Genomic DNA, 27,760 nt, shown 5'->3' on the forward strand with positions numbered 1-27,760 from the left:
AAAATGCTCTTTGCATGCATTTATTGTAGCATTATTTACAATAGTCAGAATGCAGAAACAATCCAGATGCCCAACAACAGATGAATGGCTAATGAAACTGTGGTACAAACACAATGGAATACTATGCAGCTGTCAGGAAAAGAGGAAGTCATAACATTTTCCTGCACATGGATGAACATAGTAACTATTTATGACTGAAACCCAATTACAAACATGTTTGTAATCATGTTAAGTGACAATTTCTATACTTTCTTGTTATTTTCTGTTTAAATAATTATTGCAATAAGTAGTTAAAACCATGTTGTTAGTTTCTACTAATTTGATTTTTTTGCCTTTCCAATATAATCATTTTAAGCACCCCCAAAAATCCAGAAAATATGATTATTGTCATGATGCTAAATACAAATTTATCAAAACAAAAAGCAGTGTCTCAATCAAAAATTGAATGCCTCACCTCTTCAACTTTCCTCTCTTCTACTCAGTCTTTTATCAAAGTCCTTTAAGATCTATAGTTCCAATCTCTCTTCCTAGTACTCTCTTTTGTAATGTGCTTCTTTTTTTTTATTTAAGCACCATGATTACAAACATGATTATATTTGGTTTACAGTCACAAACAGAACATCCCCCTTCACCAGTGTAAAATTACCCCCTCCCAATGCCCCCACCCCTCTTCCCATGCCCTGCCTGTATTCCAGACAGGCATTCTACTACATTTATTTGTTTTTAAGTTCAGTAAACTGTTTTTTTTTTTCCTTAAAGGATAAGTGTTAAAGAAAAATACTAAGTTGATTTTTACCTCTGTTAACTTGATTTCCAAATCCACAAAAACCGGGGCACACACAAACTATGTGTCCTTGAAGACTCTGACTGCTGGGCAGCAGACAACTCACTGATGCTTGTGAGCTACTGGCTGGCCTAGAGAGATAAGCGACAGCTCTGTGTGTGTGTGTGTGTGTGTGTGTGTGTGTGTGTGTGTGTGTGTGTGTGTGTGTGTGTGTGTGTGTGTGGTTGTGAAGTATAGAAAATACTGAGGTAAAGGCTTCGTTGTTTCTAGCTGTTATTTCTGGCTTTAGGCTCTAAAATAGGACACCAGGCTTCCTAGCCAGGCCTTTCTGAGGACGTCATCCTGCCAGGTCAAGGCGCTTTTAAGGAACATCTGGAGGATTCGGCCTCATTATCTCACAGACCACCAGGGTCCGGATACTAGACATAGCTCCAAAAGGACCACCAGAAAGGGGGCTAGAATGAATGATGGCACTGGGGGTCTAGGAGATCACGCCTTCTCCTATAAACATTATTGGACAATTTAAATTTTAATGCTTATTGGGAACCTATGAAAATGTTTGAAGTTGTAATCTCATTATCATATGAAATTCTATAAGAATCTAGGGATGACATAGCTCAGGGTTCCTTCCTCCTTTACCAGTACTTGCTGTGCCAGATTGCTGTCGGAGAACCCCAGAGCTCTGGAGGAAATAAACTCGGGGCTGCTTATGCATCTCTGAAGGTTTGGAGTCTTTATTGAGGAGTTGGGCTTTCCCTGGGACCTGGGCATTCCTGGACCTAGGACCTTTCAATCACAGGCCCTAGGCTTTCCTGGTCCCTTTCACAATCATGATGCTTAAATAAATTATTATTTAAAAAATTATGGTATATATCCTCCGTAGACCTTAGTTACCATGGTTGAAAATATGATCCTGCTCACTACAAAATTCTACTAATTGTTTGAAAGCCACATTTGATACAGCATTTAAATAAACTAAAAGCTCTAACTCACATCAATGACTTCTCCCATAGAGGTTATCACTACACACCTCAACAAATAAGAACTTCTTCATCAGAATAGTCTGTGCTAACATTTCCAGTATCCCATTTGTTTTAAAACAGAGACATTTTTTCCACAAAGATTGATCTGTGTAAATTTTTGCTCCCCTAATTGACATAATTCTTATTAGTGGGGCTTTTCTTTTGAGATCTGCCTTCCTCAATTCACTGGTGATGTCTCCATGTTGACTTGTCAAAGTCATCTGGGAATTTGTGTGTGTACTATCTAATATTTTTATACTCTGCATCACATAAGTCATAAGTTTTAAAATAGGATAGTAATAATACATTTATTAATTTAGTAATTATATTAGTAATTTGGTAATTATCTATTTATTAATAGAGCAGTCATTATATATCTTTAAATAGGATAGTAACGCAAATTATAGTTATGCGTAAGTATCATCTTGTACTAAGCTTTTCACCAAGTAAGAGTTCTTTCTGTAACTAACATAGCAGAAATGTACTTACCTTTTCCAAGTGAGCATTACTTATCAGAGCTCCCATGCTGGCTGAGGGATCAGAAGGAATGCCAACTTTCCATTTCCTTGTAGCTTCTAGAAATCTCTTTAAAAATTCACTATAGATGCTTTTCTGTACAAAAATTCTGCTGGTACAGAGGCAAATTTCACCCTGTGAAAAGAGCACATAAAAACAAGGTCAAGACTAAAGAATACATACCTCATGGGACAGTCTGTAAGTCTGAGTCCTGCCGTATATCTGCACAGATCTAGCAATGGAGATAGAGGTAAACAATGGCCCTTGTAAGGTAACTCTTCCCCCAACTTCCTGTTTACTTAACCTCTTCTTTTGAGATGTTAATAGTACCTGGATGATCAGACCCACCCATAGGCTGGGGGAGGGGGCATAACAAAAAGGAGAAAGAGAGAGGAGAGAGAGCTGAAAGAGAGAGGAGACAAAGAGAGAGGAGAGAGAGTGAGGAAAAGTATATGGCAGAGAAAGGTCATGAAATAAAACCAAGCTGACTTGATGGAATAGTAACTGACTGCTTGTGAATTATTTCTCCACGGCTACTACCATTCATCATCAGACCCTTCAACTGAAGGGTTAGAAACACCGTCCCAGGGGAGGACTCACCCAACACGTGGAACTTTATACTTTATATTTTAACCACAGGCCCTCACCACATACACAGATTTGTAGGGTAGGCAGACTATTACAAGAATAAGCATTCTCAGTAAATAATATGGGAGTAGATTCAAGTGCATTGGAGATCACCTAACACAGAGATGCTCATCCCAAAGACCAGTTATGTTCAGTAAGACAGAGGAGGTGCTCATGGCATAAAACTTAGCACTCGGGGAATTAAAAAAAGTATTTGTGTATTTATTTTGCCCTAAATTCATTCCTGTAATGGATTATAGTGCAATTAGTTAAAGTTCATCTCATCTTCCCCCTTGACATTTAAAAACACAGAGAAGGACTCTCTAGGTGAACTCATTCTTGTATAATTCTGACCATCCAGAATTCCACATTAATTCATCCATGTGCTCAGAATAATTGAATTTATGCATCCAATTAATTTGTTTATTAATTTCATTAAATAAAGGAGTTTATTGAACTGCCTTTTATTTTATCTTTTCAAGTTACAATTTGTCCCTCTCTATCATAAAAACACTATGTTTAATTATTCCTGTTGAGTATAAAACTGCATTGTCTGTTTAGAAACTATAAATTTCTAGGTCACCATGCTAGGATTCAGAGTAAGAAAAATAATTACAATTATAATGGTGAAAACAATCACTTCTATGACTTCACTGTAAAGTCATATAAAAGGCTAAAATTATTATTATTATTATTATTATTATCATTATAAAGTTCTTAACTCTTGGCATATCATGTTCTTCAAGAATCTGACAAAAACTAAAGACTTTCTTCCCCAGCCAGACCCACAATCTACTGGAAGAAAATAAGCCCAGCTCCTCAACTAAGCTCCAAAAGAACATGGCTACTGAATTTTTCCAGGGAGACTTAACCATGCTTACAACTTGAATGCCTTCTTGAAATGTGGGTAGGCAGATTCTCCTTCCTGCCTGAAGGCATAGTAACCCTCCAATAGAAACATCTCAGTTCCAGACCTTATCAAACTGCCAAGCCACACAATTATTCTCGATCTACGAATCCTGGATCATATGGCTGATATGTGGTGCACTATCCCTTAAAGTTTCATAATAGTGTTAACCACAGGATCACAACATATTTGATGGGAAAGTTGCAGATGACCAACAAGTTCAGTGAGCCTAAGCAGTAACAGAGAAAGCTTAATTAGCACCAAACGCAGCCCAGTAAATCCTTAGGCAATGACTTTAATAACATCATTGAGAAATAGAACAAGTATTACAAGGTTTGATATTGCCATTTGCCTTTGTAACAAACAATGTAAAGTGAAAATTTTGTGTCTGCAGAAGGGAAGGCTTGGGTGGCAGGTGAGAAACTGGGGATCTATGTGCAGCAGAGATTATGCTTGTGGCATATTGGTGTTTGAAATAAATTATGAACCACATAAAATGATAATGTAATAATTTTTTCAAATTATTTTTCAAAATTATGGTTTAAAAATTATGGCCAGAGTGATAGTACAGTGGGGAGAGCTTCCTAAATGGTTTCCTGAGCCTGCCAGGAATAATTATTGAGCAAAGAGCCAAGAGTAACCTCTAAACACCACTGGGTGTTGCCCCAAAACAAAACAAAATTTAGACTTCAAGGAATTGTCATATTATTTTATAAGCTACAAAATTTCCTGAAATCATATCAATAGCTCCACAGTATGAAATATGCCCCCAAATTTCTTAGGTGTTTATTACTAAGTATATAAATGCATTACAATTAATTACTGGGGGTAGAATAAGGGTTGTGGAGTATGATAAATTTAGACAGTAAAAACAGACTAGGGGACAGCTAGATGCATAAAGTGATGGAGAAGCATAAGTAGGCAAAACCAACATTTAGTCATTGTCTGATGGCCTGATAAAAGTAGGTAACTCAAAAATAGGAGCTTCCTAAATATAGCTATGAATCTAAGTAGACACTCACAGACACTGAGGTTGAGTAGTCAAAAGAGCACAAGCAATCTAACAGTACTCCTTCACTAAGTTGTGTGCCATTGGCCTTCTTACAGTTGACTGTGCATTGTAGTGAAACTAAGTCAGCAGTACAGAGCCACAGAGTAAATAAATAAAAGAGAGGACATACCTGGTTGGCAAAGCTGGACCTAACAGTGGTTGGAACACACTCTTCCAGGTTAGCATCCTCAAAAATGATAGCAGGATTCTTGCCCCCCAGCTCTAAGGAGAGTTTCTTGCAGTAGGGAGCGCTCAGCACAGTAATTCGCTCAGCTGTGGGCTGGCTCCCCGTGAAGGAGATGAGTGGAACCTCTGGATGGGACACTAGGGCCTCACCTGCCTTAGGTCCTGTTCCAAACACAATATTTATCACTCCTGGAGGAACACCTGGACAGAAAAGAAAACCAGTGACAGCAATTATTCTCAGCAGCTTAGGCACTTCAGGTTTCAAGAAAATTCACTTAGAAAATTCAATAGCTCAAATGAGATAGTATAATAACTTCCCATAATAAAGATGACTTCATCATCTTTGTCTATAGTACACAAAGCATGATAATTAAGTAAGTGTTGTATAGCGCTGGAAGTTCTCCCATAGCGATTATGCAAGAAAAAGATACCAAGAGCATCCAGATAGAAAAGGAAGAAATCAAGCTCTCACTCTTTGCAGAGGGCATGATACTATATTTAGAAAACCCTAAAGACACTACCAAAAAACTGCTAGAAACAATAATTCATATAGCAAAGTGGCAGGGTACAAAATTAACAGCAAAAATCAATAGCTTCTTGTAAATCAATAACAATAGAAATGAAATGTACATTTAAAAAACAAAACCAGGGACCAGAGTGGTGACGCAAGCAGTAGCCTTACTGCCTTGCCCATGCTAGCCAAGGACAGACCATGATTTGATCCCCTCGCATCCCATATGGTCTCCCAAGCCAAGAGCAATTTCTGAGCTCGTAGCCAGGAGTGACTCCTGAGCGTCACTAGATGTGACCCAAAATAAAAAAATTAAAAAATTTTTTTAAATCCCATTCACATTACTGTCACACAAACTCAAATATCTTGGAGTCAACTTTACTAAAGAGGTGAAGGACCTTTAATACCTATACAAAGAAAACTACAAAACCCTGCTTCATTTTATAAAATGAAAGAGTACACACAAAAATGGAGACACATACCCTGCTCATGGATTGGTAGGATTAACATCATTTAAATGGCAATACTCCCCAAAGTATTGTACAGATTTAATACAATCCCTCTAAAGATACTCATGACATTCTTCAAAGAAGTGTATAAAACACTCCCAAAATTCATTTGAAACAATAAGCACCCACAAATAGCTAGACTCACTCGCAGGGGTCCTCAAACTTTTTTTTTTTGTTTTGTTTTTGGGCCACACCCGGTAACGCTCAGGGGTTACTCCTGGCTATGCGCTCAGAAGTCGCTCCTGGCTTGGGGGACCATATGGGACACCGGGGGATCCAAGGCTAGCGCAGGCAAGGCAGGCACCTTACCTGTTGCGCCACCGCCCGGCCCCCTCTAAACTTTTTTAACAGGGGGCCAGTTCACTGTCCTTCAGACTGTTGGAGGGCCAGATTATAGTAAAAACAAAAATTATGAACAAATTTCTATGCACACTGCATATATCTTATTTAGAACTGAAGAAACAAAATGGGAATAAATACAATATGTGGCCCGCGGGCCATAGTTTGAGGACCATTGAGCTAGAGCAACACTTGAGAAAAGGAATATGGGAGGCATATTAAAAGTTTCCCAAGCTTTAAATTGTATTACAAAACTATAGTCTTTAAAACAGCATGGTACTGGAATAAAGACAGACCCTCAGATCAGTGAAATAGATTTGAGTATTCAGAGACTGTACCCAGATATACAATCAATTAATTTTTGATAAAGGGACAAGAACTGCAAAACAGAGCAAGGAAAGCCTCTTCAACAAGTGGTGTTGGCACAACTGGTGAGCCACTTGCAAAAAATCGAACTCAGACCTCCATTTAACACCATGCTCAAAGTTCAAATTGAAATGAATTAAATACATTGATATCAGGCCTGAAACCAGAAGATACATAGAAAACATGTAGGTAAAACACTCCATAACATTGAGACTAAAGGCATCTTCAAGGAGGAAACAGCACTTTCTAAATAAATGGAAGCAGAGATAAACCAATGGGAGTACATTAAGCTGAGAAACTTCTGCACCTCAAAGGAAACAGTTCCTAGGATAACAAAAGCCACCCACAGAATGGGAGAAACTATTTGCCCAATACCTATCAGAAAAGGGGCTAATATCAAAAATATACAAGGTACTGACAGAACTTAACAAGAAATCAAACACCTAACTTCATCAAAAAATGGGGAGAAGAAATGAAAAGACACTTCGTCAAAGAAGAAATACAAATGGCAAAGGCACATGAAAAAATGTTCCACATCACTAAACATCTGGGAGATGAAAATTAAAACAACAATGAGGTACCATCTCACACCACAAAGACTGGCACACATCACAAAGAACAAGAGCAATCAGTTCTGGTATGAGTGTGGAGAGAAAGGAACTGTCATTCACTGCTGGTGAAAATTCATTCTAGTCCAGTCTTTATGGAAATTTCAAAAGACTGGAAACTGTGCCCCCATATGATCCAACTATACCACTCCTAGGAATATACCCTACGAACACAAAAACACAATACGAAAGTGCCTTCTTCACACCTACATTCATTGCAGCGCTGTTATTTACAATAGCCAGACTCTGGAAACAACCAAGATGCCCTTCAACAGATGATTGGCTAAAGAAACTGTGGTCCATATACAATGGAATATTATGTAGCCGTCTGGAAGGATGAAGTCATAAAATTTTCCTATAATGGATGGACATTGAATCTATTATGAATGAAAAAAGTCAGAGGGAGAGAAATAGACACATGATAGTTTCACTCATCTATGGATTTTAAGAAGAATAAAATACATTATTTTAATAAAGCCCAGAGACAACAGAGATGAGTGCTGAAGGATTGGCTGTTAATGTGAAGCTCACTACATAGACTGGTGAGTTTAGTTAGAGAGATGACTACACTAACTATCATGACAACATTAATGAGTGAGAGAAGTAGAAGTAGAATGCCAAATTTGAATACAGGAAGGGGGTGGGGAGGATTGAAATGGGGGGCTTTGATGGTGAGAAGATTGCACTGGTGAAAGGGCATGTTCTTTTTATGACTGAAACCCAACTAAAATCATGTATATAATCATGGTGCTTAAATAAAAAAAATTAATTTAAAAAAAGTAAGTGATGTGACCTTAAAAAGTATGGAGTAAATATTCTAGAAAATTCTTTCCACAGAATTGCATTAACTCTAAGGACTGAATATGCAGAATTATCCTCAGGTAGATTAAGCTCAGTGATGAAGGAAAATTCTGGTCATGTTGGCATTTTAGAGTCATAATTCAATGAGAAAATGTTAAATAGGAGAGAAACAAAGGTTGTAGAACCAAGAGAAAAGTCTGACTATTTTTCCCTGAACGGGAGAAGAAGGTTCTCAGAGAAGATAAGCTGTGCCCCATGAAATGGACACACTTAGTATTTATAAAGTACCAAAATTTCCCCAGGTTGGTGCTTCTAGCCTTTCTATCAAGAGAGAGCCTACTGCCATGTATCTGCATTGATGAGATTATGAATTTACTTTTTTGATCACCCACCCGAAACTAGAAGGTGACACTCTATGTAAGGATAGAAATCGACTTTGTCTTTTTTTCTCTACATTGTAACCACTGGCCCATCACTTAGTTTACCAAACAAAAGGAATATAGTAGATGATGCATTAATTGGGTACTAGTCATCACTGTAAATGACGTTTACTCTTCAGATATTCCAAGAACTCCAGTAAGTAGGTAGTTCTATTATCATTACATCATTTTATCTTTAGATAAAATTGAAGCAAAGTGAGCTCAAATAACAAGCAGGAGGGCCCGAGCAATAGCACAGAATTTGGGCGTTTGCCTTGCAGGAGGCCTATCTGGGAAGGATCAGGTTTGATCCCCTGCATTCCATATGGTTCCCGGAATCTGCCAGGAGCAATTTCTGAGTGCAGCTTCAGGAGTAACTCCTGAAAGTCACTGGATGTGACCCCCCCAAACCAAAACCAAAACAAAACAAACTAACAACCAGAAAACATTATAATAGCAAATTAATAAATAGGTATAAAATGGGTCAGTAGTTATAGTATAATGGATAAAGTGCTTGTCTTGCATGCAGCTGACTTAGATTCACTACCCAGCACCCCATATGGATCCACACATCCTGCCAAGAGTGCTTCCTGAGCACAGAGCCTGAAGTAAACCTTGAGCACAGCAAGGTGTGTCACAAAATATTATTCAATGAATTAATAAATGCTTATTGTATGCTATTTAAATTAGAAATAATTGTTAACTACAGAATAGTGCAACGGAGTCGAAGAAAAATCTATGTTCTGGGCAGGAGCAATAGCACGGTGAAGATGTCATTCTCCTTGCATACAAGCAACTCAGATTTAATCTCCAGCACCCCCTGTGGTCTCCTGAGGCAGCCAGGAGTAATTTCTGAGCACAGAGACAGGAGTAACCCCTGAGTGCTGCCAGGTATGCCTAAAAACAAACAAACAAACAAACAAAAGAAATAAAAATAAAATTCTATGTGCAATTGCATTGTTTCCTGAAGCTTTTAGGATTTCCCTGAGTAATTGTACATGTTTTCTATTTCTTCATGCTTATGTGATAGTAACTAAAGAAATTCTCTAGCGTGTAAGGTTTCCAAACTATATCCTTCCTCCTAGTATCTTCCCCTTACTGCACTTTACAGACTTTCTCATCAATATAGCATATTCACTAGTTTAAGGTCATAGTTTTTGTGATATGTTTAAATATAATAAAAATATGCATTAATGGTCTATTATTATTCAGACATTTTTCTATAAAGCTATGGCCTCACCCTCAGCACCTCAAGCATAAATTCCCCCATGGAAGTAATGACTCCTGGTGTGCCTGGTGGAACCCTGATTCCATGCCCAAGCCAGTCATTCACATCTCTACACTCAGTTTCACACATAGTGAAGTGAGCTTGCACTGGTTCTGGATCATATGGCTATACAAGAGATGATCAGATTTAGTGCTCAGTCAGTGATGAAAACTAGGCCCTGAGTTGAAGCAAATAAGAGGCTATTGTTGATTAGAGGAGAGCAAGGACAAGTTTTTCATCGTTTACTAGGTGGGGTCCTTCATTGCCATCAAGTTTTATTAATGAGTATATTTAGCCAATATTTGGCTGGTGGCAGATAAGAGAAAGTAGACTCTTAGACTTTATAAATTCTAAAGGCAATGAAAAGTAAAGGATCTAGGGCTGGAGCAATAGAGCAGTGGTAGGGTGTTTGCCTTGTGTTGCACGAGGCTGACCCAGGACGGACCACGGTTCAATCCTCCAGTGTCCCATGTGGTGTCCCAAGCCAGGAGAGATTTCTGAACGCATAGCCAGGAGTAACCCCTGAGTGTCACTGGGTGTGGCCCAAAATGCAAAAATATAAAATAAAGGAAAAGAAGAAAAGTAAAGTAAAGGATCATATTAATGTTTATATAGTACTTTAGCAAAAGGTGAGAGGAAGCAGAAACACTACATTTTTATCACCAGAGAAAAATAAACTCATTTGGTAGGCTCAATAGAAAAGCATTAACATTTTGATTATGTTTTCTTGAGTTCAAAGGTTAATACACTTAGAGCCATCTATTAGATATTATCTCTCCATATCATTTTGATGAAAACACTAATGAAAATTGTTTAGGGAAACCAGTCTGTTACCATTAAGAGATTCCTATTATAAGAGAAGGCAGGCAGTTTAATTCCAAAAAACAATTTGGTAAAACTCAGGATACTGGCTAGCAGACAGAGAAGACAATTGAACTCTCACAATGCAGCTGATAAGAAGAATTTTAAGATTAAATAGAGCAGAACGAAAACTAATAGGGAAATCTGGAAAACCAGTGTCAGCAGACATAAATGAGAGCTAAATTTGATGACCGCTGCACCACTCCCTCTACAAAATGAATATTCTAGAACTCACAAATAGTCTGGGAAAGATTTTATTTCAAGTCTGTTTGAATGACTCAGGTGTAGAGAAACTAGATATTTAAATATCCAAGATACATTAGCAAGTTGTCTTATCTTTCTTCTCTTTGTACTATTACAATATTCTCTTACAGTGCTCAAAAGCAGGATTTGGTCAATGAAATTCCAAACACCTCCCAATCCCAGTATAAAAACTGAGAGCTTCAAACATATGCAATTGGAATGTTGAACTATCACTGTTTTCAGAGAAGGAAGTTGGCGAAGCCATTTCAGGAGGGCAGGAAGAAGGGGTGTCTAAATTCTGTAAATTCATAAGAAGGATCGGTTTTGCAGAAGTTTATGGAAACAGAAGCCTTCTATGCAAACCAGGTCTGGAAGGGATCTTAAGAAGATAGTGATTGGGGAAAAATTACTATAGGTCAAGGTATTATAGGTTATGCATGCTTTTAAGAGTAGGGTTTTAGGAAGTTGACTCTGTGGTACTCTCCACTGCTATCCCTAACACAAATAGAAAAGAACGGACCCCAATTTTATCCCACTAAAGGAACCTAGTCAACAGGCAAAACAAAGATGGCTTGGACCTCCATAGAGTTTAAAAACTAATTTTGGTGAGGGAGAAGCAGTACAGTGTATGAGTATTAACCTTGAACATAACTGACATTGATTATATCCTAGGCACTACCTTCATCCTGAGATCCAGCAAGAACACAGAATAGGGCTAAGTCCTGAGCATACTTGGTATGACCCCAAAATAAAAAAAAGTCAAGGTTCAATTTGGCATAGATTGTGATTAAAATGAGACCTTTCATAGCCAGAGAGACAGAACAGGGTTAAGGAGCTTGTCCTGCACACAGTGGACTCCTGTTTGAGCCCCAGAATGACCTGGCTCCTGAGTGTTACCAGGAGTAATCCCTAATGACAGAGTCAGGAGTAAGTCCTGAATGCTGCAAGTGTAACCCACCCCAGCCCCAGCCCAAATCATTGAGCTTCTGTGGTTAGACAGGGAGGACATATGCTCCAGCATGGGGAAAGTAGGGGCCTCAGGTGCAGATCTCTCCCAGTGATAGGACACTAGCTATACTATACCAAGAGGCTCAAATATTCTCTACCTCATACGGGTATTTTATAAACCTCACATCGATATCCTAGGGTAAGAGACTGGTTCAACTTTCCTGGAAGCCAACATCTATGAATTTGTTTTAAGAAATAAAAAGTACCAGTAGAGACCATTTCCTCCAAAGTATCCATCTATGGTGTAAGTGAACCACCAGTACTATGGGCTTAGAGGAAGATACACAGCAGAGCTTGACAGAGCCAGTAAGATAACCACTACCATCCATGCATCATTCCTGACAGGTTGTGGGGAGACATGAGTTGAGTTTCCATACAGAAGGATCTCTGTCATGGGTTCAAGCTTGTCCATCTGCCTATTGCCTTCCAAACCTGGGGCATTGTCAGACTGAGCACCTAGGAATGCACACTGAATAAGGCATGGAGCTGTACTATACGACCTTCCAAGAACAGGTTCCAAAATACAAGAAAAATTCATGAGCCAAAGAGATAGAAGAGTGAATAAGGCACTGACCTTTTAGGAGGCCAATCCAGAAACCTGAGGCCCGCCAGGAGTGATTCTGAGCACAAAGTTAGGAGTAAGCCTTGAGCAAAACCACCAAAACAAAACCAAAATTCAGAATACAAGATTCCTGAAAATAGACTATTTCATCAGGTATTCTATAGCTGTAAAAACCAAAGAAGTGGACACAAATATTATTTTTGTCAAAATTAACTAAATTTAAATTTCCTTTTTAAGAGTTCATCAATGTATGCTACACTGGCCAATAATTGTGTAATAAATAATTTGATTTTGCATAGTCTCCAAGTAGCTCTCAAAAGAACAGCCATTATGATAAAGGGAAAGAAAACTTTACGATGGAGAAGCCCAAAAGGCATCAACTTTTTCCTTAACAAGGGGTCAATGAGAAGACTCTATTCAATGAGGCAAGTAGACTAACAGGTGCTCCAGAGAAAAGCAAATGAGAAAAGAAATACTCCTGGAAATTATGATTTAAAATGTAGGGGTTCCCAGAAAGAAACATCAAAACAACCTCAAATTGGCCTGCTCTCATCTAAACTCTTCAAAATCATGGAAAGTCAAAGGGTGAAGAATTGTTCGGAGAGGAGGCTTTAAAAGACTAGCTGGGTATGAAGTATGCATGAATCTAGAATGGATCAGATTGCTGTCAAAGGTCTCTAGATGAAGACTGTAGGTGAGCTAATTGTTAGAGACCAACTGTTAATATGATCTAACTGTCCTGTAAATTTGAACTTATTTCTAAATCAGTATTTTCAAGTGAGAAGCATCCTCTATCATAGGTTGGTTTCTGATTTGAGGGGCTGTTTGTACCTGTGTTGCACACCCTCGGATGTGCCCCCAGCCCCGTATTCATGAGAGGAAAGGCTGTCTCTCTCTGGAGGTAGTCGTGTGGTCCAATCCTTCTGGAGATAGAGATTTCTCACCCAAAAGAACAGGGGGTCAAATAAAAGGTTCCATTGAAACCAGTTTCACTTCTGAACAAATTTCCATCCAAAAGGGTTTCAATTGCCAGCGGCCTTAGGTCGTTGGAACTTAAACAACCCCAAAACCAATCCTGTGTCTTCTTGAAATCTCCCTTCCCTAGAGTATGACCTGCTTTAGCCAGGAGCTTGCACATCATCCACGCGGTCACTGAAGTCATCTCGCTGGGCTTGGCAATCACGGTATTGCCCGCAGCAATTGCTGGCGCGATCTTCCAGGTTAGTAAGTAGAGTGGCAGGTTCCAAGGACTGATCAGACCAGCTGAAAGAGAACAGAAATGTAGCCGACAGGCCCTGCTCCTCAAGGCAGTCCGGCAGTGGGCTTTATTAAAACACAAATCCTTGCTACCGTGTGAAACGTAAATGGACTTTTCTAAAACCCAGACTCATTTTACTTGTAGGGAAAATAACTTCAAGGAAAATCGGCCCATCATATGTTGCAAGCACTTGAATGTCTTTTAATTAAGTCCCTATTTTATTGTCCCTGTATTTATTGCAGCACTGGTCACAATAGCCAAAAGTATTCCAGAAGAGATGACTTCAAACCACAGTACCTAAATAGAAAAAAGTGAAAGAAAGAGAAAAGAGAGGGGGGGAGGGAGAGAAAGAGAGAGAGAGAGGGAGGGAGGGACGAAGATAGGGAGAGAGAGGGAGAAAGGAAGGAGAGAGGAAGGGGAGAGAGAGGGGGGAGAGGGAGGGATGAAGATAGGGAGAGAGAGGGAGAGAGAGAGAGAGAGAGAGAGAGAGAGAGAGAGAGAGAGAGAGAGAGAGAGAATGTCTACCATAGAGGTAGGGTAAGGAGAAAAGGAGGAAAACTGGGAACATTGACCCCAGGAAATGTGCACTGGTGAAGGAATGAGTGTTGGACATTGTATGACTGGAAATTCAAAATAAACTTTGTAACTTATCTCACAGTACTCAATTAAAATTTATTAATTAAAATAAAATAAAATACATTTTTAAATAAAATAAATGACTGGATAGAGAAACTGGTACATAGACAACTACAAACTATTAAACTATAAGAAAATGTGAAATCATGCAATTTTCCTCTATGTAGATAAATATTGAAAGCTCCGTGAATAATAATGTCAGCCAGAGAGGAAGGACAGAGAGAATTATCTTTCATGTAGAAAACATTAAAGAAAAAAGTATGGCATAAAAGTGGCTAAAAGAGAATAGAACCTAAAACTTGTCTATAACCTGAGCTTACCATCCTCAAGTGAGGGATATGCAGGTGGGGGCACTCTGGTGGAGTGGAGTGTTGGAAAATTGTGTACATGAAGGCCTATGATAAATTACAGTGCCTAAATGTAAAATAATAATGTATGACAAGTTAAAGCAATTTAATGACTTTTCTTGAAAACTAATCATTATTTTTATTAACAATAGACAATATTTTATTAACAATTAGAGTTAAGCACAAATAACTTCACCTGTCACCAAATATTAAATCTGGTGAAGTTTGAGATTCATAGATGATTTTTAAACTTCTTCCTCTTTATGTCTAGCTATCCTTCCTTCCTTCTCTCCCTTCTCTTTTCATTTTTGTTTCTCTTACTTCCCTTTTTCATTTTCTCTTATTTCTTCTCTTCTTTTTCCTTCTTTCTTCCCTTCATCTTTCCTTCCTTCCTTCTCCTTTTTTTCTTTCTCCTCCTTCCTTTTGTCACACTTGGTAGTGCTTAGGTTTATTTATAGCTCTGTTTACTGTTATCTCTCCTAGCAGGACCCCAAAGACCATATTGGGTGCTGGAGATTGAACCCAGGTTGTCTGTGTGCAAGTCAAATACCTACTGGCTATATTATCTCTCTGGCCCCATTCAATTAGTATTAAAAATAACCCATCTCTGTTTCTGTTATTTTGTTGTTAAATACATAAGGTGAACTTTTAATAATTAATTGTAGGAGCCAAAGAGATAGCTTATCGGTAAGGTGTTTGCCTTGCATACAGAAAGATGGTGGCTCGAATCCCCGCATCCCATATGGTCCCCTGAGCCTGCCAAGAGCTATTTCTGAGCTTAGAGCCAGGATTAATCCCTGAGCGCTGCCGGGTGTGACCCAAAATAAAAAAAAAATTAAAAATTTAAAAAAAAGAATTATTTGTAAAATAAGAACAAATAAATTCTGACTTCCCAGATGGGTTGAGGGGTTATTAATAAAGTGAATAAGGGGCCGGCGCGGTGGTGCTAGAGGTAAGGTGCCTGCTTTGCCAGCGCTAGCCTAGGACGGACCACGTTTGATCCCCCAAAGTCCCCGAAGTTTGGTCCCCTAAGCCAGGAGCGACTTCTGAGCGTAACCAGGAGTAACCCCTGAGCGTCACTGGGTGTGGCCCAAAAACCAAATTAAATAAATAAATAAATGAAAAATAAAGTGAATAAAATTTGATGCTTAGATGTCTGAGTGTCATTTCATTAGCCATTTGACTAACCTTAGTAAAACATTCTTTCTTGAGGGTTGGAGCAATAGTACAGTGAATAGAACAATTGCCTTATAGGTGGCCAATCCAAGTTGAATCCCCAGTAACCCATACGATTACTCAAGCATGGCCAGGCATAATTTCTGAGTGCAAAGCCAGGAGTAAGCCCTAAGCAACATCAGGTGTAGTCCCCCCAACAAAACAAATTAATTAATTAAAGAAAACATTGTCTTTTGATTCCTATATTTTATAGGAAGAGTTTTGCTGCAGAGTAACAGAGTCAGCACTTAGAGGATGTCTGCATACAATATACTAAAATCTTCCAGATTTCCAATAAAATAAACAAAAAATTTCCCTCATGAGTAAGTAAATAGCAACTAAATAGCTTCACCTATTTTCTACCCTGCCTTCAACCATTTTGTAAAAGTAAGCAAATATTTTATATTAGTAAGTTTCCCACTCAAAATAAGTATTTTAGGAGGTGTCCATATTTTTTGTAGCACAACGTATTAACACAGTACTTAGGTGGCTAGAATTTCTAATAGGTTCAAATAGCGAAGTGATAATACATTTTTCTTTAATATTTTAATCTTAATGTATATCTACATTTTAGAGTTTTATATCACTTTATTTAAGCCTTAATATACATATGCATCTGTATAGACATATATAGATACACACTTTCATCCCATCATAAACTGTGCCAAGTGATACATGGTTAGTTTTTCTCAGGGGAAAGAGCGACATCTTGTGGGCATTTGAATTCATGCAGACATTTGTGTGCCTTCTAAAAGGCAGGAAGAAAATTGATTAGGGGGAGTATAATATAATTAGCAAACATATACAGAGCTGGAGTGATACTACAGAGTCAAGGCGCTTGCTTTGCATGTTGAAAATCTGGATTCTACTCCGAACACCACCTATTGTTCCCAGAGCACCACAAAGAATGATCCCTGAACACAGGAGTATGCCCTGAGCACCGTGGGATTCACACACAACCCCCCAAAAGCAAATAAATATGTGACATGTGTATATATATATACATAGTTGTTGTTTGGTTCATACCCAGGAACTCTTGGGGATTATTCCAAGATCTTCACTCAGAGATCAATCAAACATGGAAGACAAATATTGTTCCAAGGATTGAACATACAAGACTAGTGTCCTATCCACAGAACTAGTATTCTGGCCTCTAGATCATACATAAATATGTATATATACATGTATATATTATATATGTAAAAAACTAAACTATTTTCTAGTTTTTTTAGGTAAGAATACTAACGCAGATGTAACTTACCCTACAGACATCCGAAGTCCTCTACTTTCTTTTTTTTAAAAGCTTTATTTTTATTGATTGATTGATTCACTGACTGAGTTTTGGGCCACACTCAGCGGTGCTCAGGGGCTACTCCTGGCCCTGCACTCAGAAATCACTCCTGGCAGACTGGGGAACCACATGGATGCCAGGAATCGAACCGGGTCAGCCGCAAGCAAGGCAAACGCCCTACCGCTGTACTATGTCTCCAGCCCCAAAAGTCCTCTATATTAAGCCCAACACCCTCTGGAAATAGACTTATTCTTTATTTCTGGGGCAAAGTAATCTTGGAATGTGAGCTTAATCTCAGTAGCATTCTTTTCTGTGATTCATTCAAAATAAGTGTGGAATTTGACAACAAAAATAAACTGGAAATAGATTTCGGAAGCCAATGGATTTTCAGACAAAACAGAAGTCCGTTTCTCCCTTGCTAGGTCAGCTCTGCAGCGAGCAGACGGCACATCCTCCCTCCCACCCCACTGTCCCCTGAACAGCACCCACCGATGCCCACTGGGTCCCGCACTGTGTAGTGTACGCAGCCCTGGTGGTCCATCTGCGTGCATTCTGCTGTGTGGTGCAGCATGGAGGAGGCGAAGAACCGGAAGTTCTGAACAGACCGGGGAATGTCCAGGGTCCTGGCGAGTGTGATGGTTTTCCCTGGAAGAGTCACCAACAGAAAGCACCGTCAACGGATGACACTCCGGACGCGGTGGGGATATTCTGTCACACACCGTTTCCAGCTGGCACCAAAGTAGCCAAACCCGTACAATAGGTTGAGGTTCTAAGATGAATTGGGGAGTGAGGTTCAAGATGAACCAATTCATCTTCCCTCATGGACTGCACAATTCATAGTTAGCATCATCCGTTTGCCAGACGTTACCAAGCTTGTTCAGTGCAAAAACACTAAACTTTGTACAGGCAGCAAAGAGTTGAAAAAAGTGGATGTCAAAACTGTTGAATTTACACTCCACACACAAAAAGCGTCTTCACAATAAATGACGGTGTGTGTTGAAGGTCTTCTAGCACATGGTGGAGGCATTAAGACGAGTTCTTGGCAGAACACCTGACGGGGCCTCTCTGTGGCAGGCACCCCAACTGTCCTAGATAGGACAGAGAGAAACGCAGACTTGTATGGATTGGTACATAGTTGTCTTTACAGGAGATAGAATCCCTTGATACTGTACTGCAAGAAAAGTGGTTTTAAAGGCTTTGGTTAGGTGTCCCCTAAGTCCAGGCTAGTGTATAGCATGCATAGAATTTTAAGAGACCTTGGCCTTTATTAATGTATATTATTGTAAAGATGCATGGACATTTATTTATTACCTGGATCTGGAGGAAAATGTTAACAATTGGGAAGTTGTGTTGGTTGACATATGGGAAATATTTTTACTGTATTTTTAAAAGTCAATGCTTTTCCAATTATCTTTATTTTTTTTCTCCTTAAAATTGTTGGGAGGATGCACAAGAAGCCCGAATTTTCCATATCTCCCTTTTACCCTCATCCTTTGCCAGATATCTTTGTAATTTTTGTTTATGAAAGGATCAGAGTGTAAACCCTGCCTCTAAATTTCAGTTTGGTTGCATGGATAGCTTTGCCCATTAGCACGAGATCAAAATGCATCAATAGCAAGTCTCGTTGATTTTGTTTCCACTTCTACCTCTAGCACAAATGAAGAGTTATTAGGTCTTTCTGGGGTGCAGGCTTGTGTGGATCACCAGCTTTTAAGTTGATTATACTTATCATAAAGTAATCCTTTAGTAAGAGTCAGTGGATCTCAATGGAAAGCTCTAGTTTTGAGAAAGCTGAGAAAACCCGAAAGCTTAGTGGGGTCAACACTTGAGATGAGTGTGTGGCCGTCACCTTGGTCTTTGGATTCCGCCTGGGCAAACTCCTCCAGTGATTGTTCCAGAAAGTCAGCCAACCTGTGCAGCACCTGTGAACGTTCCTGTGGGCTCCTGGATGACCAAGCAGGAAAAGCTGCTCTGGCTGCGGCCACAGCAGCTTCGACCTTTGGGAGCAAAGGGAAAGGATAGACAGCCTTCAGACAGTGGCTCCCAGAAGGGCCCTCAATTAGTGTCAACAGGTCTCATTGTTTTTCTGCCTCATTTCAGAACTTTCAGACCTTCCAGGTCTGAGTCTCCCGCAAGGACAGATCAATAAAGTATCTATAAACTGAATTATAAAGTATCAAGGGACAAAGATCAACGACAATGCTCTATTTCCACTGGGAGATGCAAAACATAATAATTACATCATAAGAAGCTATTGAAGTCTAATAAATATGCATTTACATCATTTCAATATGTAGATGAGTTTTCTCTGGGCAAGGTGTGACACTCCCAACAATGCTCAGGGCTTACTCCTGACTGCTCAGGGCAAGGCAAGTATCTTATTTGCTGTGCTGGCTTTGGGGCCCCTAACTACTGACTATTTTAGATGATAATGTAAGAGGGGAAGCGGTAAAAATGAGTGGAAGCTCTCAAGCTCTGAATCTAGCTCTAATCTTTTGATAAAGACTCAGACTCTCTTGGGGCCGGAGAGATAGCACAGTGGGGTTTGCCTTGCAAGCAAGGCACCAGCACCTAAGAGGGTTGGTTCGAATCCCAGTGTCCCACATGGTCCCCCATGCCTGCCAGGAGCTATTTTTTGAGCAGACAGCCAGGAGTAAGCCCTGAGCACCGCCGGGTGTGGCCCAAAACCAAAAAAGAAAAAAAAAGAAAAAAAGAAAAAAGAAAGAAAGAAAGAAAAACTAGATTGAGCCTCTAAAATTTCACCCTTGGACACACTCTTCCACTCAGCCTGATCAATGATATCACTGACCAGTGCTAAATATTTCTTTTGTTTTGGTTTTTTTGGGGGGGTTACTCCTGGCTATGTGCTCAGAAATCACTCCTGGCTTGGGGGACCATATGGGACACCAGGGGAACGAACTGCAGTTCGTCCTAGGCTAGCGCTTGCAAGGCGCTACCTACCACCACTAGCACCACTCTCTAGCACCACTGCTCCAGCCTCAGTGCTAAATATTTCATACAGATTATTTTCTTTCATTAATACAATTGTTTCAATTTATGTGATGTGAATTTTGTTGTGCCATCTTACAGGTGAGAAAGCTGAAGCATAGAGTACTCATGTACCTTGCCATAAAGCACACAGCATTTCTTTTCAGTGATTGAACAAAATCCAGAGCCCGGGGCCGGGAGGTGGCGCTAGAGGTAAAGCTAGCAAACGCTAGCTTAGGAAGGACCGCGGTTGGATCCCCCAGCGTCCCATATGGTCCCCCAAGCCAGGAGCGACTTCTGAGCGCATAGCCAGGAGTAACCCCTGAGCGCCAAACGGGTGTGGCCCAAAAACCAAAAAAAAACAACCCAAAACAATCCAGGGCCCTATGCATATAAGAGGTTCACCCCAAAACCACCTGCCACCCTACTATGGATTCAATCTAGGCCTGTCATTCTTGAACAGACAACAGAACTGGTTTCTAGCTAAACATAAAGCTATGTGGGCCAGGACAACTCGTGCAGTTAAAGAATTTTGAGGTTCAGTGTTGCCTCAAAATTCTTTAACTTTATTCTTCTTGTGGGTAATCTCTAATGTAGCCAATGCCCCCTTGTCACAAAGTTAGGTCATAGGCAGTAAGTATTTAACTATTCTTTGATGCCAGAAAGTCTTTGACGCCATGATTATAAGCATATAATCCAAACACTTCACAATCTGTGTGTATGAGAGAAAGAAAAGAGAGGGGGAGAGAGAGAGAGGCAGAGACAGACAGTATTGATCAACCATCACAAAGTTCAACCCAGTTCTGGTTAAAGTATCACATTGGCAAACTGTTCTGATTCATTTTGGACAACTATTAAAGGTGTTTGTGAAAGCAAAGTACATGGCGAAAACTAAGTGATTGGGAGTTACTCCTGACAGTATGTGCTGTGGTGTACTTTTGATGGTGAACATATTTTTCAAGCTTAAAAACAACCTTTGACTTAGAGGGTCAAAGGGTAAGAGACATTTGCAAATTGATCACTCAGAGTACCCAAATATCTCTGACCCTCTAGTCTAGCAGGAGAAAGTATCTCTGTTTTTCTGTGAAGGCCTGAGCTGCAAGAAGTATATCTCTGCTAAATTCAGCATGTTTTCATTTTAAATCACTTTGGAAAACAGTCTGAGATCAGCAGGACCAGAGATCATGAAGCCAGGCTACAAACTCTCTTATGTCATTTGAAGCAAACAACGGGCATGTTACAGTTTAACCAGCAGGTTAGCCAGTATTTACAAACTTTAGTACTAAGTCTAAAGGTTTTTAGTTAATATGATTTAAACTTAAATAGAAATAGAAGGAAAACTTAGTTCCTTTTTTAATGTATATGATTATTTATAAATGAAAATCCTAAGTATCCTTTAAATCTACCAAGTTCTTTGAGCCTGAGTAAATTCAAGCCCAGGAGGCCCTAGTCTCCTGTTTTGCAACCATTTTCCCACCGTGACTCCCTTCTGACCTTGCTTCCTTTCCTTCCTCTGCCTCCTTGTTCTGTGTATTAGCACCCGAAGCTCATGCTATGGACCCCCATTGATTTAATTTTCACCTGTGGCCCCTTTGCACATCCTAGGGCTTTCCCCCAGTGGCTATATGATGCCCAGTTGGGAAACGTGGACTCCATACACTAGCCACATTCATCCCTGAAGATCTAGTTAATTCTCAGCATAATTATTGATGACAAAATATATCTCACATGTCTTACAAAATCCTTCAAATATCATAGGTTTTACAACACTAGAAAAAAATGTAACATATGTGACATAAAGAACTTTGAGTTTTATTTATTGGGTGTTTTGGAACATGAAGAATTACTAGATGAAAACAAAGATAAATCCAAGAGCTTTTCAATTTGGTCATATTAGCAAAGTAATGTATTTTGTTTGTTTGGGTCACACCTGGCAGCGCTCAGGGTTTCCTCCTGGCTCTCTACTCAGAAATCACTCCTGGCAGGCTCGGGGGTCCATATGGGATGCCGCGATTCAAAACACCATCCTTCTGCAAGCAAGGCAAATGCCTTACCTCCATGCTGTCTCTACGGCCCCAGAGTAATGTTTTTAAAGAAATGCACATATATAATCATAAATGCAGGCAACACAGGATAGTCAATGGGAAATTTTCTCTCTCTTTACAATATGGATAATTCTCACGAATAGTACTTTTTACTAGATATTTATGGAAAAATGTCTGGGAATGAGGGCTGCCTGTTGTTTGGGGCAGGAGTAACCTACGTCTGGTGCCAATGAGCCAGTGATCCCTTTCTACTCTGACCATTTTGAGAATTAGATGCTCTTCTCCACTGTTTAATGGGCTCTCCTTTTATTCTCCCAACCCCCTTTGCTTCCAGAAAGATGCTGATTGAAGATAATTAAGTTAATTTAGCTATATGTAATTTAATTAGATAGCTACTCGTCAAATTGATTAAGATAATTCACCACCATCTTAGGCACATTTGCATTTTCTCTAAGGGAATCCACTTACCTCTTCTTTGCCACTATCAGGTACTCTGCAATACACGGCCCCTGTGGATGGATCGTAAGAATCTATATATGAGCTGCAAGGAAAAAATTTCCCATCTATGAAGTTTTCCAGCACCAACAGCTCCTGAGTTCCTGCCATGGTAAAGAGATGCCTATGGTATCCTTGGATGACTGCTCCCTGTGCTGTCCTCCTCAGCTCTCCTGCTCAGGGCTAATTCCCTCCCTCGTTCCCACCCCCTCAGTCACCCTCACTGTCCTTATTTGTCCTTATTTGCAGACCTGTGGAGCAGGAGGGGCCTGTCACCTAGGCTTCCTGTCTCCCTGCTTTGAAGGAAGAGAATTGGCTAATTTTCCACAGTCATAGCAAATACAAGAAATCATGTAAGAATGCTCAACTAGTAGAGTTGGCTTAGACATTCAAGACCTTTAAAGGTCTTGCTCAATTCCTTGAGCATCAGGTGTGGCTCAGTGGTCAAAGCAAATATGAGGCAAAGATTCTAAGGACAATGATACCAGAGTGCACAATGAGCAAGGAGAAATCGTTGAGCACCCCCAGAATGTGGACCCCAAAACAAAACAAAAAGCACACATACACACATACAAAATAAAATATGCCGTTAAATAAGAAGAAAATGAGTGAATAATAATATTAATAACACCAACAAATATGATTATTTTGATTGCTCGTATGTTTGAAGGTGGTGAGGAGGGAAAATGGAAAGTACCTTCCACTTTCTATTTCATACTTAACATTTTTCAAATAGTTGATGATGAGTTTGCATCAATATACTTTTCTGATTAAAATTCAGTTAAATGCTAGATATTGACATTCTAAAATCTACTTATATAAGGTATCCATATTTTATTCATTGGTCTTTTGTGGTCTTTTATTGGGCATACCTCCTAACTCTCCCTGCTTTCTCTTTCAATCTCTGTCTCTGTCTCTTTCATTGTCTTTCTCAGTTGTAGTACAGAGACAAAATTGGTGACTTTGTGGTGGTAAGAAAAGAAAAACCATGAGTAAATCTTTCAAGATTAATAATTAATATTAATTAATATTCATTTCAACCAGTCATTTATTTTGAAATTTGTGATATAATTTGTCTAAACAGCATTTTCTTAAACCATAGTTAACTTTTCTTTAGGTAAATATAAAAGATTTAAATATTTTATCAGCCTGGTGACGGAGTGATAGCACAGCGGTAGGGCATTTCCCTTGCACGTGGCTGACCCAGGACAAACTTTGGTTTGATCCCTGGCATCCCATATGGCTCCCCAAGACTGCCAGGAGCAATTTCTGAGCACATAGTCAGGAGTAACCTTTGAGCATCACCAGGTGTGGCCCAAAAACAAACAAACAAAAATATTTCACCAATATATATATATATATATACTATATAAATATAGTATATAGAATATAGTACTGAGTATACTATATTCATGTAAGGTGTAAATAATAGGGTGAAAGGATGAAGAAAAATTCTCTGAAATAGAATCCTAGTTGTGTAAATCTAAAGTATCCTAGAAATATAAAGTCGATTTACAGTCATGCTCTAAACGTCTATTATGAAATACTTTACATAAGCAAAAGAATATTTGTAAATAATATATAGAATGCAAAGTAGAAAAGTGCATGAACCTGTCCCTTGGTAATGAGTTCGAACCTTACTAACAGGTATCTGTGATGTTACCTTAATCTAATTCAAATGACATCCCCATACTTGAACATTTCTTTTGTTTTGAGGTCATACCCAACAGGGCTTAGGGGATCCTCCCAACTTCATTCTCAGGGGTACCATGTAGTGCTAGGGATTCAACCTCAACATCCTGCCTAGAAAGCATGTGCCCTAGCACTCAGAGCTAGTTCCTAGGCCCTGGATGCTGAAATCTGAGTTCAACATTTTCTTACCTTTAAAAAATCTGGGACCGGCGAGGTGGCGCTAGAGGTAAGGTATCTGCCTTTGCAAGCGCTAGCCAAGGAAAGGACCGTGGTTCGATTCCCCCAGCAGAATATGGTCCCCCCAAGCCAGGGGCAATTTCTGAGCGCTTAGCCAGAAGTAACCCCTGAGCATCAAACGGGTGTGGCCCCCCCAAAAAAACAAAAAAAATAAAAAAAATAAAAAAATAAAATATCATGCATTTACATACATACATGTGTTTGGGATTAGGTAAAAAACCAATTCTATGTTTTTTTGTTTTGGCTTGGTTTATGCTTGGGACTGCACCTGATAGTGCTCAGGACTTACTCCTGGCCTGGTATTCTCAGGACTTATTCCTGGTTCTGTGCTTAGAATCCACCTTTCGGAAAGGGTTGCTAACTTTATTTAAAGCACGCTAAAACTGAATGGTAACTCCATTGCTCTGGTGTGATCCACCAAGTTGCCTACATATCTTAACACCTTGAAAGTTGAGTAATATTGATCTCAGCAAATTCTTGAAAAAATTAGAATTATAACTCATATTAAATATATACCATTTCAAATTGCTTTTCAAATTCTTTTTTGGTTACATGATCTACAAGTAGGTTGTTTTTTATTTGTTTGTTTTTGGCCACACTTGGTGACACTTAAGGGTTACTCCTGTCTATGCGCTCAGAAATCGTTCCTGGCTTGGGGGACAAACCATATAGGATGCCGGGGCATCAAACCACAGTCCGTCCTGGGTCAGCCGCATGCAAGGCAAATGCCCTACCACTGCGCCTTCACTCTGGCCCCTAGAAATAAGTTTTAAAAGGATTTCTTAATGATTATTAATATTCCCATTAATTTTTTAATTTCTATTTTTTTATTCTTTTTTTTTGAGGGGGGAAACATGGCAGCCCTCAGGAGTTACTCCTAGCTCTGCACCCAGAAATTGCTCCTGGCAGGCTTGGGGGAGATGCCAGGAATCGAACTCAGGTCTGTTCTAGGTCAGCTAGATGCAAGTCTAACGCGCTACCACTGTGCTATAGCTTCGGCCCCTCTAATAAATTTTCAATTGTATGTTCTTTTTTTTTTTTTTTTTGGTTTTTCGGTCACACCCAGATTCGAAGTACCATCCTTCTGCATGCAAGGCAAATGCACTACCTCCAGGCTATCTCTCCAGCTCCAACTGTATGTTCATTTTGACTTACTCTCTGTACCACACCAATAAGAAATGATTATCATGGTCCAAGTGTTTTATTTCTTCACTAAATATTCCTAATCCTGCATTCCCAATCTAAAGATTTGTAAGTATTAGTACTATATTAAGTCCTGATTTTTTGACAGGCCATAGTGTGGAAAGTCTTCTTAGACCTAAATTTGCATTTCAATACTGCTTTATAAATCATTTACTTGTTTTTAATCATCCTAAACCTCAGTTTTCTCATCTCTTAGTCTGAGGTTAGTAACCCTGTCTCATATAATTGTAGAAGAGTTGTTCATTAAATCAACTATTGTTAAAAATTGTTTGTCCCATTACAGAAAACCAGTTCATGGCACTCATTTCTTTTCTACAGACATCTATACCCCTTGCAACATCATTTACTTTAATTATATATTTTGTAAATAGCACATAACTAGCTTTGCATTTTAGTTTTGGTTTTGTTTTTGGACTGAATTCACACAATGAATTAATGAGCCTCGCACACGTAAGAAATACACACTAAATCTGTACTTTTATAAGGAAAAGTCTATTTTCATTCATCATGACTTCTTTCTTTGTCTTCATTCAATCCTATTTCTTTTCTGACCTTGTTTCATGGTTTCTTTGCTTTTGATTTTTGAAGAATCAATTTGACTAGTGGTTACCTTTAATGTTCTTTGTATGTTTTCTTATTAACAGTAATTGATTAGTTTTACTTTTTTGTTTTGTTTTTGGCCACACTCAGTGATGCTCAGGGTTACTCCTGGCTATGCACTCAGAAATCGCTCCTGGCTTGGGGGACCATATGGGACGCCAGGGGATCGAACCCCGGTCCATACTGGGCTAGCGCAGGCAAGGCAGATGCTCCAGCCCCAAGTTTTACTTTTTTAAAAAACATTTTTATTTTTAGGTCATATTTGTCAGTGCTCAGGGCTTACTCCTGGCTCTGTGTTTAGGAACTGCTTCTGGTGGAAATTGAGGAACCAAATGGAGAGGCCAGGATTGGAGAGGCAGGCCAAATTAGCCACGTGCAAGGCAAGTTCCCTGTCACTGATATATATCTCTGGGCACTCCCCCATGTCTTTTAAAAAGTTTTTAAAAGCACCACAGTTAATTCATTTTATATTCCCTCACTTCACATAGCCATATATGTAGTACTCATAACACACGTTAGTATTGTTTTACACTATCAATTTAGGTACTGTATTTTCCTCTCTCTAAGACGCACCACAAGACACACATAATCTTTTGATGCTCTCCTCCCCTGCACTCAGGTTTCAGCCCCAAGCGGCATTCGCTCCCTAAGACTCACTTGGGGGGTCGAGAGGGTGCAATTTATGGTACGAAAAATACGGTATTTTAGTGACTTCAACTTCAGAGGAAAAGGGGGATCTTATAAGAGTTGGCATTGCTCTGAGTAAAAGTTAACAGTTCCTAAATCTCTACAATGTACCTCTGCCCTCCTGATATTACTAGAATGAAAACTGTGCCTAGACCAATGGTCGGCAACCTTTTTTTTCAACTGAGCCAAATCTTGCCAAAACCATGATTGAAATTTATTTTGATAGCTATATTTTTTTTGTTTTTTGGGGTGTTTGTTTTGGCAGCACTCAGGAGTTACTCCTACCTCTATGCTTAGAAATCACTCCTGGCAGGTTCAGGGGACCATATGGGATGCTGGGTTTGAACCACCAACATTCTGGATGAGGAGCAAACGCTTTATCTCCATGCTATCTCTCCGGCCCCAAGAGCCACATTTTTAAAACTGAAAATACATAGGATGGTACACTGTTTTTAGTTTCAATAAGTTTTTATTGAGAA

The 27,760-nt window shown here is 39.3% G+C and overlaps 1 protein-coding gene across 1 annotated transcript in view; it reads right to left on the minus strand.

The window, feature by feature from the left end:
- ALDH8A1 (aldehyde dehydrogenase 8 family member A1) overlaps window positions 1-22,973 on the minus strand; it is a 29,328-nt gene extending 6,355 nt beyond the window's left edge. The window contains exons 1-6 of the mRNA XM_049788041.1: window positions 22,836-22,973; window positions 19,184-19,331; window positions 17,824-17,979; window positions 13,701-13,850; window positions 5,038-5,294; window positions 2,296-2,457 (exon numbers count right to left, since the gene is read on the minus strand). Coding sequence (XP_049643998.1) covers window positions 2,296-2,457; window positions 5,038-5,294; window positions 13,701-13,850; window positions 17,824-17,979; window positions 19,184-19,331; window positions 22,836-22,973 — 1,011 coding nt within the window. The remainder of the gene's footprint in view (window positions 1-2,295; window positions 2,458-5,037; window positions 5,295-13,700; window positions 13,851-17,823; window positions 17,980-19,183; window positions 19,332-22,835) is intronic.
- Window positions 22,974-27,760: the final 4,787 nt, after the last annotated feature.

Source organism: Suncus etruscus, chromosome 15 (genome assembly GCF_024139225.1).
Source record: "Suncus etruscus isolate mSunEtr1 chromosome 15, mSunEtr1.pri.cur, whole genome shotgun sequence".
NCBI lineage: Eukaryota > Metazoa > Chordata > Mammalia > Eulipotyphla > Soricidae > Suncus > Suncus etruscus.